Source organism: Carex rostrata, chromosome 7 (assembly GCF_964058835.1).
Source record: "Carex rostrata chromosome 7, lpCarRost1.2, whole genome shotgun sequence".
Lineage (NCBI taxonomy): Eukaryota > Viridiplantae > Streptophyta > Magnoliopsida > Poales > Cyperaceae > Carex > Carex rostrata.
Window position 1 is genome coordinate 9,309,259 of NC_135924.1, and position 13,057 is coordinate 9,322,315.

Genomic DNA, 13,057 nt, shown 5'->3' on the forward strand with positions numbered 1-13,057 from the left:
TTAGAATTTATGGATAAAATTTGGCAATTTTATGCTGATAAATATAGTCCAAATTTATTAAAAAAATCAACAGAAAGATACAACACACTTTAAAAGCATTCTAGCATAATTGTATGCATAGTAGTAGTTGTATCTATATGATGTGTCACCTTGCGTGCGTCTGTCAGCTAAGAAATATACAGTCTACTGTATAAACTTTCTGTCAAAACACGGCGATGAGCCAAATTACAAATTATAATTTGACAGACTACCGTAAAATCGTCAAAAACCTCTCCACACATTAATGGAACCACCTATAAAATATAAAGCTAATTATTATTTTAGTAATGTTTTTACTTTAGGTCACTTTAGGTCTCACAAATTAATGTGGTATTACAACTCGCAAGATCTATTTTTTTATTTTATTTTTGATTTAAAATCCATAGACATTTTTATTAATCATGACAAACCAGTTACACATAGTTTTGTACCATTACATACAACATTAGTACCAGTACATAACATATTACAATTGAACCCCATTGCAAAAGTAAACAAGAAAAATCAAAAAATAAAAGCAGAACCAAGAGTTTCTGCGCTCAGATTGGTAGATATATATTAAGCCTGCAGGATTTTATGTGCTTATGCTTGAATTGGTATATTGTGAGCCTACATAATTTCTTGTCGTTAGCACAAACAGTGCTGTTGTGATCAAAGCGAGACAGGTATCCAGGAAAGCCTTCATGCTTAGATGAGGTTTGTGCCTGAATTATTCAAAAGGAACCGAGAAAAGATACAAGGAAGGAGAAGAAGAAAGAGAGGAGGAAGGGGGTCGGCAACAACGCATTATCATTAACTATAACACATACCTTATTAATACGTAGATATAGTAAATATTACGGTAGAGGTGGAGCGAATTCACAATACCTCCATCTGAACCCGGAGAGTTGTGGCGAAGCGAAGCGAAGGGCAATGGCTAAAGAGCGGTGGTCAGATCCGTCAAATGGAAGCACCTACTCAGATAAAGCGAGCAGCGAGTAGTGACCAGATCCGTTAAACGAAAACATTTACTCGGCTAGAAATGAGAACCGGATAGAAGAGGGTGGAGGCGGGGCAGAGGAGAAGGAGTCGAAAGAAAGTAGCAACTCTCAAAACAGCTGCTGAGTTTTTACTTGACACTTGCTGCTAAGGTTTAAAAAAAAAGTTTTCAAGAAGTGAAATTGAGGAGCCGCAAGATCTAATTTGAAGACACACACTCCCATTTTCTTCTCACAAAAAAATTCATAATTATATTTTAGTTTGAAATTGTTTTAAAAAAAAAATAAAACATTTTTTTTATTCGAATTGCAGCGGTTAAATTTTTGCATATGACGGACGTCAAGCTCGTTGTAAAACATGTCACATGGCTTCTCCGCGAGTGCTGTTTAGCATTCAACACCATCACCTACACCGACCTCCATACATTCAATTCTTACATTTTTGTAGTTCTCTGTTAGTCTTCGTTGACAAATGCTTAAAAACATGCTCCTCTAGTATTATTTGATGAGTGCAGAGTGCTTAATGGATCTCTAATTAACTGCGTTATTTGCGATGGAAGACGGTCACGAAAAAAGTGACTTCATCTTTCGAGGCTTCACCCCTTCACATCATCCGAGCCGTTGGATCAGAGCGCTTCGATCCAACGGCCCATGAACGTAAGAGATCTCATCAAGTCTCTTTCTCTCTCCTCCCTCATGGAATCGGCCATGTCCCTTCTCCCCTCTTCTCCCCAAGAAAACCCTAGATGACTCGGGGCAAAATCGGCCGTTTGCTTCCGGTCCGATCGAATCCAAGTTAGAAAATATCCTCCGATCAGATTGTACTTCTGATTTCAGAGAAAATCGGTCTTTTACTCTCACTTCACAAGCATAACAAGTCCAACACTGTCATCTAAACCCTGGTAATCCACCTCTCTCTCTAGAGTCTGATTTTGATTCTTAGAACTCTTATTTTTTTCTGTATCTGCGCAATTGATTGCAGGAATTTAGTATATATATGCTGGAATAAATTGAATGCACTGTGAGCTGAGTTTGAAGTAGCTTTTAATCCTTTCATACATGTAAAGTTATTTGCAAATTTTATGTGAAGGTTCTGGTTGCATCTTATAGTAAGCTTCTTACTTTAATTTCAGTTCATTGCTTTTGTAAGCTGAAGTTTGCCACTGCTGCGTACTGACAAGTAAAATTAAGTGCATCTGGTTTAATTACGGTTGGAAATTCATGGGACAAAATGAAGTACATTGTGTTACAGTACCATTTTGTTTTACTATTTAAGCTGGTTCCATAATTTCAAAAAAAATATTTAAGCATGTTTTGTACTATAGCATTTTGCAGTTTCTCATGACAGAACTCGCATTAAGTTCTCAAGGAACTCACAAATTTTACACACCATCCTAATCCTACTTTTGCATGTAATGAAGTCTAGCAAGCTTATTATTGCAGTTCATACTCGTCTTTTCCTGGTATTTCTTTAATCCCGTTTCATGTTTTATCTAATTCTTCACTTTTTTATTATTAGGATTGTACCTGGCTCAACATCGCTTTTTGTAGTTGTTCATGAAAACAAATTTAGCTATGGACGACATGGGGCGAAGTAGAGAAAATGGGAGGCAAAGGCAGGATCCTTACAAACCTGTTCATGCTCAGGTAGACAAACTTTATTTAAGGCACCATAGTACCTGGTTAGTTAAGGATTAGATCTCGTACATGATTTAGTATTAAATATGTTTAATGCACCATCAACCTCCACCAGAAAGCATGTCTTTTTTTTTTGTAACATTGGTGTTGAAATTCTTGCTCTAAAGCATGTTCTTTCATGTAGGTGATTTGATTTGGAACTCTGTTTGTAAGACACAAAATTAGCATCCTTTATAATAGAATCAAAACAAAATTACCGAAAGAACGTGTACACTACAGAGCTAATCTAAATTTTTCACTTGTAGGTAGGTAGTTGACTGGAGATAGTAGAGAATTCGCACCAAAAAGAAGTAACTAATCAGTAATCACTAAAGAATCCTCATAACTGGTCCCAGCCGAACATACAAATTTAGTTAATATAAAGATGAACTTAGCTCATTTCAAATTAAAAATATACGGAATCTTTCTCTACAAAACCAATCCCAAATTTATTGTGATTAGTGAAAATTATTACTCTCTCCCAGCTAAACACACACACACAAAAAAAAATCAATATCTAATAATGCTGTGATTTTCTTTCCTCTTTCCTTGCCAGTGGATGATGCCTCAGACACACCAGCACCAGCACCAACTCCAGCAGCAGCAGCAGCAGCAACAGCAACGGCACCACCCAATGAAGGACCACCACACAGCGAGCCTGATTGCAGTGTTGTCAGAACGGGACAAGGCTATCCAGGAGCGGAACCAGGCCATTGCCGAGAGAAAAGCGGCTTTGGCTGAGCGTGACCTCGCCATCATGCAGCGTGACTCGGCTGTTGCTGAACGCAACAATGCACTTGCTGCTCTTGACCTTGCCCGCTCCAACCCTAATGGCCTCAACACAAGCCACAGCTCCCTCTCTCAGGTCCAGCCATCCCCGCCCCAGCTCTCTGATGCCCCTTATGACCATATCCGGGAGATGCATATTGCAGAAGCATATCCCATTTCAGCTGCACCGGCTGGGGACATGATGATGAAGAAGGGGAAGCGGCCAAGAAAGGAGAAGAGGCAACCGAAAGTGGAGAAGAAAGTGAAGAGATTGGGGTCTGGGTTGGGAGGAGATGATGATGAGTCAGTTGTTACTGTTACTAAGACAGTTAATGATTGGAAGGGGCAGGATTTGGGTTTGAACCAGGTTAGTTTTGATGAGTCAACCATGCCGGCACCGGTTTGTTCGTGCACCGAGAAGTACCGGCAGTGCTACAAGTGGGGTAATGGGGGGTGGCAATCATCCTGTTGTACTACAAAAATGTCAATGTACCCGCTTCCTGTCATGCCAAATAAGCGGCATGCTCGCATGGGTGGGAGGAAGATGAGTGGGACTGCTTTTCAGAAGCTGCTAAGTCGGCTTGCAGCTGAGGGTCATGATTTGTCGATGCCGGTTGATCTGAAAGATCACTGGGCAAAGCATGGGACGAACCGGTACATAACAATAAAGTAGTTGTATCTTTCTCGTACCATTTCCAACTGATTTTGGATGCACAGAATAGGAAGTGCACTTCTATGAATTGTCAAGTTAGTTTTAAGGTCTTGTTGTCTTAATGGAGTAAGGTGTTTAAATATGTTGCTTAATCAGGGTACTGTACTCCTTCTGTGTGAATAATAAGTTGCCATTAGAATGTAACCTGTGATGATGTTGGAGATGTTCTGTATTTTGTAGTGAGGCTAGTGTATATAGCTCTAGGTCTAATTGTTGAATATACCAGTAATACAAGCATGTGACTTCCTAGTGCTTCATTTTGTTATGTGGTTACGTTAGGATAATTATCTCGAGATGATAAAATGCCGTTGTGTTTCAACTACTATTGAAACCATGGACACGGAGTTCCATAATTAATTTCAATTAGTAATTTATGATAAGTTGTAAAGATCGGGTTAGTTTTCTGTATTACAACTGCTCGCATGTGGTCACCATTTATAATACGCAGTTCCAAAATGAAGCATACAAAACTATAAACTACATTTTCATAGTGTGAGCTAATTAATGTACGGATCAACAAGCAAAAACTGGAAGCTAAGAAGTGCAACTTAATATAATCTGCATATAAGTTGAGAAGAACTATAGGTGCTAATTAAAAATTACGACATTATCTCTTCCCCTAGTTCCTGCTCTTGCAAATTATCAATTGCATGCATTTGTAAAAGACCAAACAATCTGAGACATAAGAAGTCATCCAGCCAAAGGATTTGCGTGAATTGTGACATGATTAAGCCTGATCTCTGCAAGAGGTCGATCCCCAGGTCCAATTGGTGTCTGGTCAAGCAAGAAAAAACATTCAAAATTAACAATTATCACAAAGACAGTAAAAAATATAAAATAGGTACCGATTAAGTAATAGCTAACCTTTTCCATGATGTCAAGAATTTCAAAACCATGAATAACTTTTCCAAAAATAGTGTAAATTCCGTTTAAATGAGGTTGCTTTCCGTAGGTTATGAAGAACTGACTTCCATTCGTGTTCGGCCCACTATTTGCCATAGAAAGTATGCCTCTTGCATTGTGCTAAAAAACGGGAAACCAGAAAATTCAGTTAGCAAGCCAGTAACATACTTAAAAAAAACAACAACGGTTTGATATGAAAAGCCAGATATAGATGTCAACCGATCAACTTTTCTCTATCAATTTGAAATCTTTTCCTTGCAAAATTTACCAGTAATTTGGTCATACTCTCACCTTGTATAAAAGGCAATTTGGGTACATATGTAGATAAGAAAACCTACATATACAAATAAAGAAAATGCAGAAATGAATCCTGGTTTAGTTCAATAGTACCTTAAGTGATTCTCGTATTTCATCATTGAATTTCTTACCCCAGATGCTGGTACCACCTTTACCAGTACCAGTGGGATCTCCACCTTGGATCATGAAACCTTTAATGTTTCTGTGAAATATGGTCCCATCATAATAGCTACTGGCACATAATGCCAGAAAATTCTGTACAAAGAAAATTATTTAAGCTTAATGTGGTCCGTAAGGATACTAAAATATCCTAATAGTTTTATTTAACACTGATAATATACACCGAGACTGACCAGTCAGTTAAATTGAGAAAATACAAGTAAAAATCAGGTCAATTTCTAATCTGGTAGGCTTGAAGTTCCTCATTGCTGTTCCTATTTTTTAGTGAAAAATAAGGGTCAAGCCTTCGTTTTGTAAAATGAATAGAATAATTGATAAAATGAGTTCAGGAATAGTTAATTACTGCCCTATTATCTTTCGTAAATTCCGACAGTTCTGTTCATTCCTAACAAAACATTTGTTGCCCAAAGGAAAAGATGCAGTCTGTTTACTTTTGTAATTAGTCTAAATTCTCTCATGTCCTAATATGAACATCCAGCAACAGACATATTAATAATTCTCATTATGAAATCATCTTTAACAAAAAATAAGGAATTCCAATGTAAATCTAACCCAGCATGTTTCCGCTAAAAGCTCTATGAAATATATACTAAATCTTGACAGTTTAAATCGACCTATGGTCTAATTTACCTCAATATGGGGCTAATGTGGTTAAACCCTACCCAAATCTTATTCCAGATAATCAAACCATAAACCCTACCTTCTAAAAAAATGAATATTTCTGGTACTAATAATTCACAAGGGTAAAATGGCCAGAGGAAAAAGAAAGGAAAAAAGAGAGGACAGAAGATGAGAGGCACACCTCGGCGGTTTTGGGAACCTCGTCACAGAAAATCTCGCACTTGATATCGCCTAAGTTCGTGTGCAGAGTGACCGACTGAAAAACCAATCGAAAATTCAAATAAACTAAGAGTAGGCAAATTAAATAGATACACCTAGCTAGGTTGGGAAGGAAATGGAATCGCTCACCATTGGAAAAGACGCGTGGTTAAACAGAGATGTGCTGTTTACTGGTTTCTCACTTTTCTCTTTTTCAGTTTTTTGAAACAGAAGGTAGCGTGCGCAAATCCTGAGTGTGGTTCATGAGATCCTTCTGTAAAAAAAAATGTTGCGGAGGGTGGACCTGATTAATGGGATGGTCTAAACAGTACGGTAAACACCGCAAATGGGTCGAACTTGTACTTCTCTGTTAGAAATCTGAATGTGTCGCTGTCTGAACCCATAAAGCAGCCGCTTAGATTCCGGTTCACCACTTCGGCACCTGCAGTCCATTTTCAGCCATAATTTTGCGAGTGAAGTTATGGTTACACAGTAACCGTGTCTATGTATTCATCATTCATGTTTCATTTTTACTGTTGAACGTAATATTCATACAAAAATATATTTAAGAACAATTATATTACTCCCCCCCATTCCATCCCCCCACCATCCCCCCACTCTATCTCTCTCCAAATTAGTTTAATCTCATTTCGATCTCGTTCACATTTCTCACGATTTATGAAAAATTTTGCGAATCTAAAACCACGAACGTTTTCTACGTAATTTTCTCTTTCAAATGAGATCCATGATGACATACTTTCGGACAACTCGTTACAGAAGTATTTATCCCTCATCATGCAAGTATTTATATCTATACAGACATATGAAAATATTACTATCAATTATTATAAGTATTTATACTGACATATAAAAGTATTAGTATCATGTATTATAAGTATTTATACTGACATATGAAAGTATTAATATAATGTATTATAAGTATTTATACTGACATATGAAAGTATTACTATCAATTATTATAAGTATTTATACTAACATATGAAAGTATTAATATCAATTATTATAAGTATTTATACTGACATATGAAAGTATTAATATCATGTATTATAAGTTTTTATACTGATATATGAAAGTATAATATCATGTATTATAAGTATTATATGCAAAAAAATACTTTCAAGTATAGATATAAATACTTACACGATGAGGGATAAATACTTCTGTAACGACTTGCTCGAAAGTATGTCATCATGGATCTCATTTGAAAGAGAAAATTACGTAGAAAACGTTCGTGGTTTTAGATTCGCAAAATTTCTCATAGATTGTGAGAAATGTGGACGAGATTGAAATGAGATAAAAAAAACCCACCTCTAAAAACGTGCATGGTCCCCCCATGTGATTTGAGATTCCCCCCACCCTCCATGAAAAAAATGTGCATGGTCCCTTAAATACTTTCGTACTTAGAGATAAATACTTCCGTTCTTACAGATAAATACTTCTGTACGTAAGTATTAATACCTTATGAAAAAAAAAATGACAGCTGGAGTTTTTTGGCATTTTGTGCGGGGTTAATTGCGGGGTGGGAGGTGCGGGGTTAATTATCAGCCTCCTATATTTAATGGTCAAATTTTATGTTTGTTTTAAATTTTTTATTATTTTTAAATAGGTAGCAAAAACCAATTTATTTGAAAATTCCGGACCATTCAAAGACAGTGGTTGTCTATTTATCTAAAATAGTACAAAAATTCTAAAAAGTTTTAAAAATTTGATCAGCAAGTATATTTTCATATGGAGATTACGTTTGACAATTTGAATTGACTATTTGAACTTTAAAAATAAAAATATGTTTTCATAATACGGATCGATCTATAACATGCATATTACCATAGCCTCACTCTAATTTTATTATATTTTTAAAATTGTTGTAATATAAAATCACGTCTTTTGAATGCTGGTCCTGATTTATTGTTTTGACATGTAACTATTTTGATAAAGCTTGTCAAATTTAGTTTGTTCCGGTCAAAATTTCATTGTCTGGTCAATTTACAGTCGATTTTGAGCAAACTGACCTGAAAAGTCCGAAATGAGCAGAATCATACCTGAGCAATGTCATTCTGAATTTCAAATTAGAAAGAAGTTCATAATAGAAGTTGGTACATTTGACAGGTACGGTTGGGATCAGCAGCGGTCTAGCGGAGCTTGAGATAAATGCTCGAGTAAAATTTTAAAAGGTTCTTATATTTGATTCCAAAGCATCAATTTCCAAAATTGATCTTTTAGATTGAAATCTAGGGTTTGGAGGGGACAATTCGGCCGATGTTTAACGTCATAATAAACATGTTTATTGAATTTAATTCATCACATTACACAGCAAACAGAGAAAAAGACCGAGTACGAGATTTATCTTTTCACAAGAATAATTAGAACTGTTCTCCAACACTTTCAAGATTCCGACAGTCATCCTAGAAATAAGATTAAATTACATGCCAAAATACTATTTTGATCAGGACCATCCAAATAACAATTTAGACTAATTGCAATGCAAGAACATATATTATTGCTTTACACTGGAAAACAAAAAAAGAACGGAACGGGCTAGCGTTAGAAACAAATATCAATAAGAACTACACAAGTATAGAAGAAAGGTAATAAATACTGAAATTTCCCTATCAGATGACCAAAATTGAGCCTAATGGCGTTTTTTATTTTCAACCCGTCTCACGTTGAAATCATGGTTACCACTTACCACAGCTGGTTTGATTCTAACCAACAACCTTGACCCATTTTTGTTTTTGTTTTTCTCACTTGGGCCCTTGGGTGACTCTCTTTATCCTCTCCACAACCAAAGGAATATCCTCCTCTGTCAGAGTTGTAAAACAGCACCTGAACCAACCCGGTTCAATGCAATGGCACGACAAGCCAGGTGTCATATTAACCTTAGCTACTGTCAATAATTTCTCCCATAATTGCCTCTCCCCTTTCTCACTGTATGATTTTATGTACCGGCTCATGTCAGCCCAGCAGTAGAAACCAGCATTGCTGTTCGCACATTCAATTCCCAATTGCTTTAGTGCAACCACAAATAATGAATGCATCCTTCTTAATCTCTGTTGGTTCACCTCCAAATAATCAGAAATAAATTGCATGTCAGAGAGCATCGAGGTTAGCAGTTGCTGGGTCGGTGCAGATATAGATGAAAACCTGGCTAGTTTAGCTGAGGCCGCAATAACAGTGTCATTGTAGGAGTGTATGACCCCAACCCGAAACCCGGCAAGGGGTAGGTCTTTAGATAGACCGTATATAATGTGAACCCTAGTTTTGTCAATTCCTTCTGATTCCAAGATCTCTGCCACGCTGACAAACTTTGATTGGTCTCCATGGATGGACCCAGCAAATACTTCATCAGAGATTAAGTGAATGTTTTTCTCTGTGACAAAGTCTAGGAGGTCAATTAAGGTTTCTCTGCTCAGGACATGGCCGGTAGGGTTTGTAGGGTTGGCGATCAGTACTGCACGGATTTTAAGGCCACGCTTTTTTGCTTGAGTATAGGTTCTCTCTAGAGCCGCAGTGCTTATGCTGAAGTTGTCTGTACTACGGCATGGCACTGGTACCAGCTCTACACCGGTACGCCACTTTATATCACGATCCCACCTGCATAAACAAAAACAAATGTTGATAAGAGTGCTATATTTGATTTGTCAGAGCATGATGTTGATTCTTCAATAGTACACCATAAGTTGAACGTCCAATTTGTTAGGAAAACAATCATAATTAAGTTTCCAGTAAATTATACTAAATAATCTACATCAATCGCTTAGTAGCAGCTGCTAAGATTTTAAAAAAAAAAAATCTGCATCAATTGCAAATAACACCCAGCATTTCTATTAACTAAAATTAGCTGCCCACTAACTTTTATTTTGTTTCTGAATGCACTAACTACCTACCAACTTTTACACGAGTAAGATCAACTTCATTGGACCAACCTTATTTTTATTAAATCAACCAAATTATCTCAAAGTTCTTACATTCAGATCCAAATGAATCCCACAGAAAAAATGAGATTGTTACAGCAAGGGCAAAGCCATAAATATAAAGGACAGAGAGAGAGAGAGAGAGAGAGACCCGGGGTAGTAAGGAGAAGGGACAAGAAAAGCATTTCCTTGATCAGCTATACAGAAGCTTAGTATTTCCATGGCAGGAGTTGCACCGCATGTGAGTACAATTTGAGAAGGGTCGAATGATACTGATCCTTGCATGACTTGATTCATAAATCCTGCTACAGCCTGTGTGAAAAGAAACCGAACGACCTTCATAAGCCACAAATTTTCTTTTCCATTTTAATACAGTGGAAGTAAATAAAAATTGAAGGAGATTCCTCCTCAAGTAGAAGTTTTCACAAGTTTTCCGTATAGATATTACTAAAGAAAGAAAGCACATGTTATGAAGGTTTGAGTCACTTGATGATAAAGCAAAGCAAAGAAGGAAGCTTGTAATCTGATTCTTAAAAAAATAATAATAATAAACTACCTTTCATTAATAACATAATTTTCTTCCTGCAGAACCTTAGAAGTTAGAACATAAACAAATAACTAATAACGAAAAATAAACAAATAAATGAACTCTCAGCCAATTAGATGATTATTGCTGCCTGTAAATGAGTAAAACAGAAGGGTGTGGTTTCTGTTTGTTTGAAATTGTTACGCTACTGATTTTCCAAAAACACAATGATCATCTATGATGAGACAAATAAAACAGTCATTATCAAACTAAAGTTTCAAACTAATTGAATATAAATAAGGCCAAAAAATTACAACCAAACATGCTTACAGCAAAATCCAAAGAACCAATCATTTTTGGGACTCTTACGGTAGCATACAAATAAGTCCATTATTGCAACTAAAATTTTTCCCCAAATTCATAGTAAATTATTTAATAATAAAACAAAGTAAATTTATCTGAAAACTTACAATTTTCAAACTGTTCGATCCATCAAAAGGTTGATAGGTGGTGAGGCCCATAATGTTAAGCTCATCAGGTCGTTCCCCACCAAGCAATGCCCCATGCGCTTTCTTCTCCAGCCAATCCAGCACCAAATCTTGAGATAGCTGCTCTACCACAAATACAACCATCAATTAGGAAAATGCCTAAAAACTTGCACAAATACCCCCCACCCCAAACACACACACAACTAAAATGCTAATTTTCAGCTTGGATGCTTTGATATCAGTAAATTTCCCTATTTGTTCTATGAAAGCAAGTATAACAAATCTGAATAAATAACAAAAATGATAAATAAAAGAAAAACAATTCTACTAGAAAGTAGTGTTGTCCATTAACATGCAGGAACTGTGCCCAAAATTGCCCTTGTATAAAGACAATTTTTGATATGAGCAAGTAAGAACTCATAATCTGAAGTCTTAATTGCAAATGTACCGAGCAAACTATATCACAAAGTAGCAATTCCTGTTGGAAGCTGAGAGTCATTATCTTCTCTGGCTCAAATCTATCTCAAACAACCACCTGCGCAGAACTAAAAGGAAACAAAATAAACTAAATTAAATTGCAATTACCCAATTCTCTGCAAGGCCAAGCTGTAGAATCCCCTCGGGATTATCCACCCGATGATAAGCATCCTCCCGACACCTCTTTAACCCGACATAGTACGATGAATCCTCATCAGGCCGCGCAATGGCTGCGGCACGAGAGGAGACACTAGGGTGGACCCGGGGTGACAGTAGACCCCTGGAGAGCGTCCTGTGGATGGACGAACCGGAAGCGGAGGAGGGCGAAGAAGGGGAGGAGATGTGGTCGTTGGGAGTAGAGAGAGGCGGCGGCGAGCTTGGCCGCGATTGGGAGGGGCGGTTGCGTGATTTGAGGTACAGTTGGAGGAAGTAAAAGAGCGCGCATGGGAGGAGGGAGCCGAGCACGAGGCCGCCGCGGCCTTGCACCACGCCTTGTAAAGGGACGATGATGCGCATCTCCGGACCGTCGGATTTGAGGCGGGACGAAGAAAGGTTGTGCTCCGGCGGGGACTTGTCAGAGTCGCGAGAGGCACGGGTCATTTGGGTCAGGGGAAGTGAGTCGCCATGGATTTGGGAAATGCGGACTGGTGGCTGTTTTGTGAATAATATTTTTTTCTAATTTGTCGCTTTTATTTTTTGGATTTTGAAGGGCGTTGTTGTAGGTAGGAGATGGTGAGGGGGCGGAGATTGTGAGGAGAGCGGGAGGGAAAATTGTGTGAGGTGCGCGGGGATTTGGATTTTTTTGGCCCCCGTGGGATGATGACTGGGGACGGGGAGGAATAGAACTATAGAAGTACTAGGATATGAGGACACGAGGTTGAATTACGTGACAGATGCGATCAAGGAGAGTCTGGGGGTGAATAATTGACGGATCAGTTTTGTTTAATACAACGAAAAAACAATAGAACCAAAACAGCACTGCATATGACTCTTACACTGCGTAAAGTAAAAATCACTCTCTCTATATATTTACCCCATTTGGGGTTACATTGAGGAGATGAGAATCGATGGAGGGAGGTCTGAGGACATCAGATTCCCTGTAGACCTCATGTATGCATCCAATCGTATAGGTTGAAGATAGAAGATTTCGTAGGTTTCGAGACATAGTGACAAATGAATTATTCAGGTTCGGTTTGGCGAGATCAAAAATTCGTGATCCGGGTATAATTCGGGTATAATTTGGGAATGATTCGGAATTATCC

The 13,057-nt window shown here is 37.6% G+C and overlaps 3 protein-coding genes across 5 annotated transcripts; 1 reads left to right on the forward strand and 2 right to left on the reverse strand.

The window, feature by feature from the left end:
- The first annotated feature begins 1,555 nt into the window (after window positions 1-1,555).
- On the forward strand, window positions 1,556-4,418 carry LOC144557036 (barley B recombinant-like protein D). Of its 2 annotated transcripts, none has more exons than XM_078305582.1 (3): window positions 1,556-1,918; window positions 2,536-2,663; window positions 3,250-4,418. In XM_078305582.1, the coding sequence occupies exons 2-3, from the start codon at window positions 2,574-2,576 to the stop codon at window positions 4,132-4,134; spliced, it is 975 nt and encodes a 324-aa protein (XP_078161708.1). In that variant the 5' UTR covers window positions 1,556-1,918; window positions 2,536-2,573; the 3' UTR covers window positions 4,135-4,418. The 2 variants fall into 2 exon arrangements, with proteins under 2 accessions (XP_078161708.1, XP_078161707.1); XM_078305581.1 differs by having other exon boundaries at window positions 1,560-1,916; window positions 2,539-2,663.
- Window positions 4,419-4,708: 290 nt separating this feature from the next.
- Window positions 4,709-6,665, reverse strand: LOC144557037 (Cyclophilin-like peptidyl-prolyl cis-trans isomerase family protein). Its single transcript, XM_078305583.1, has 5 exons — window positions 6,523-6,665; window positions 6,356-6,430; window positions 5,467-5,628; window positions 5,038-5,196; window positions 4,709-4,947 (listed from the first exon to the last, which is right to left on the reverse strand). The coding sequence occupies exons 1-5, from the start codon at window positions 6,523-6,525 to the stop codon at window positions 4,864-4,866; spliced, it is 483 nt and encodes a 160-aa protein (XP_078161709.1). The 5' UTR covers window positions 6,526-6,665; the 3' UTR covers window positions 4,709-4,863.
- Window positions 6,666-8,795: 2,130 nt separating this feature from the next.
- Window positions 8,796-12,628, reverse strand: ACS12 (1-amino-cyclopropane-1-carboxylate synthase 12). 2 transcript variants are annotated; one of them, XM_078305578.1, is made up of 4 exons: window positions 11,904-12,628; window positions 11,301-11,438; window positions 10,456-10,616; window positions 8,796-9,984 (listed from the first exon to the last, which is right to left on the reverse strand). In XM_078305578.1, exons 1-4 carry the CDS (start codon window positions 12,393-12,395, stop codon window positions 9,135-9,137), a joined length of 1,641 nt encoding a protein of 546 aa, XP_078161704.1. In that variant the 5' UTR covers window positions 12,396-12,628; the 3' UTR covers window positions 8,796-9,134. The 2 variants fall into 2 exon arrangements, with proteins under 2 accessions (XP_078161704.1, XP_078161705.1); XM_078305579.1 differs by having other exon boundaries at window positions 11,301-11,443; window positions 11,904-12,613.
- Between the last annotated feature and the right edge of the window lie 429 nt (window positions 12,629-13,057).

Coding starts and splice junctions, on each gene's coding strand:
- ACS12 (XM_078305578.1), bottom strand. CDS start 12,395: ATGACCCGTGCCTCTCGCGACTCTGACAAGTCCCCGCCGGAGCACAAC. Junction 10,617..11,300: donor GATCGAACAGTTTGAAAATT/GTAAGTTTTCAG, acceptor CTTTTCACACAG/GCTGTAGCAGGATTTATGAA. Junction 9,985..10,455: donor CCTTCTCCTTACTACCCCGG/GTCTCTCTCTCT, acceptor TTGTTTATGCAG/GTGGGATCGTGATATAAAGT.
- LOC144557036 (XM_078305582.1), top strand. CDS start 2,574: ATGAAAACAAATTTAGCTATGGACGACATGGGGCGAAGTAGAGAAAAT. Junction 2,664..3,249: donor ACAAACCTGTTCATGCTCAG/GTAGACAAACTT, acceptor TTTCCTTGCCAG/TGGATGATGCCTCAGACACA.
- LOC144557037 (XM_078305583.1), bottom strand. Junction 5,197..5,466: donor AAATACGAGAATCACTTAAG/GTACTATTGAAC, acceptor CCCGTTTTTTAG/CACAATGCAAGAGGCATACT. Junction 4,948..5,037: donor TTCTTGACATCATGGAAAAG/GTTAGCTATTAC, acceptor TTGCTTGACCAG/ACACCAATTGGACCTGGGGA.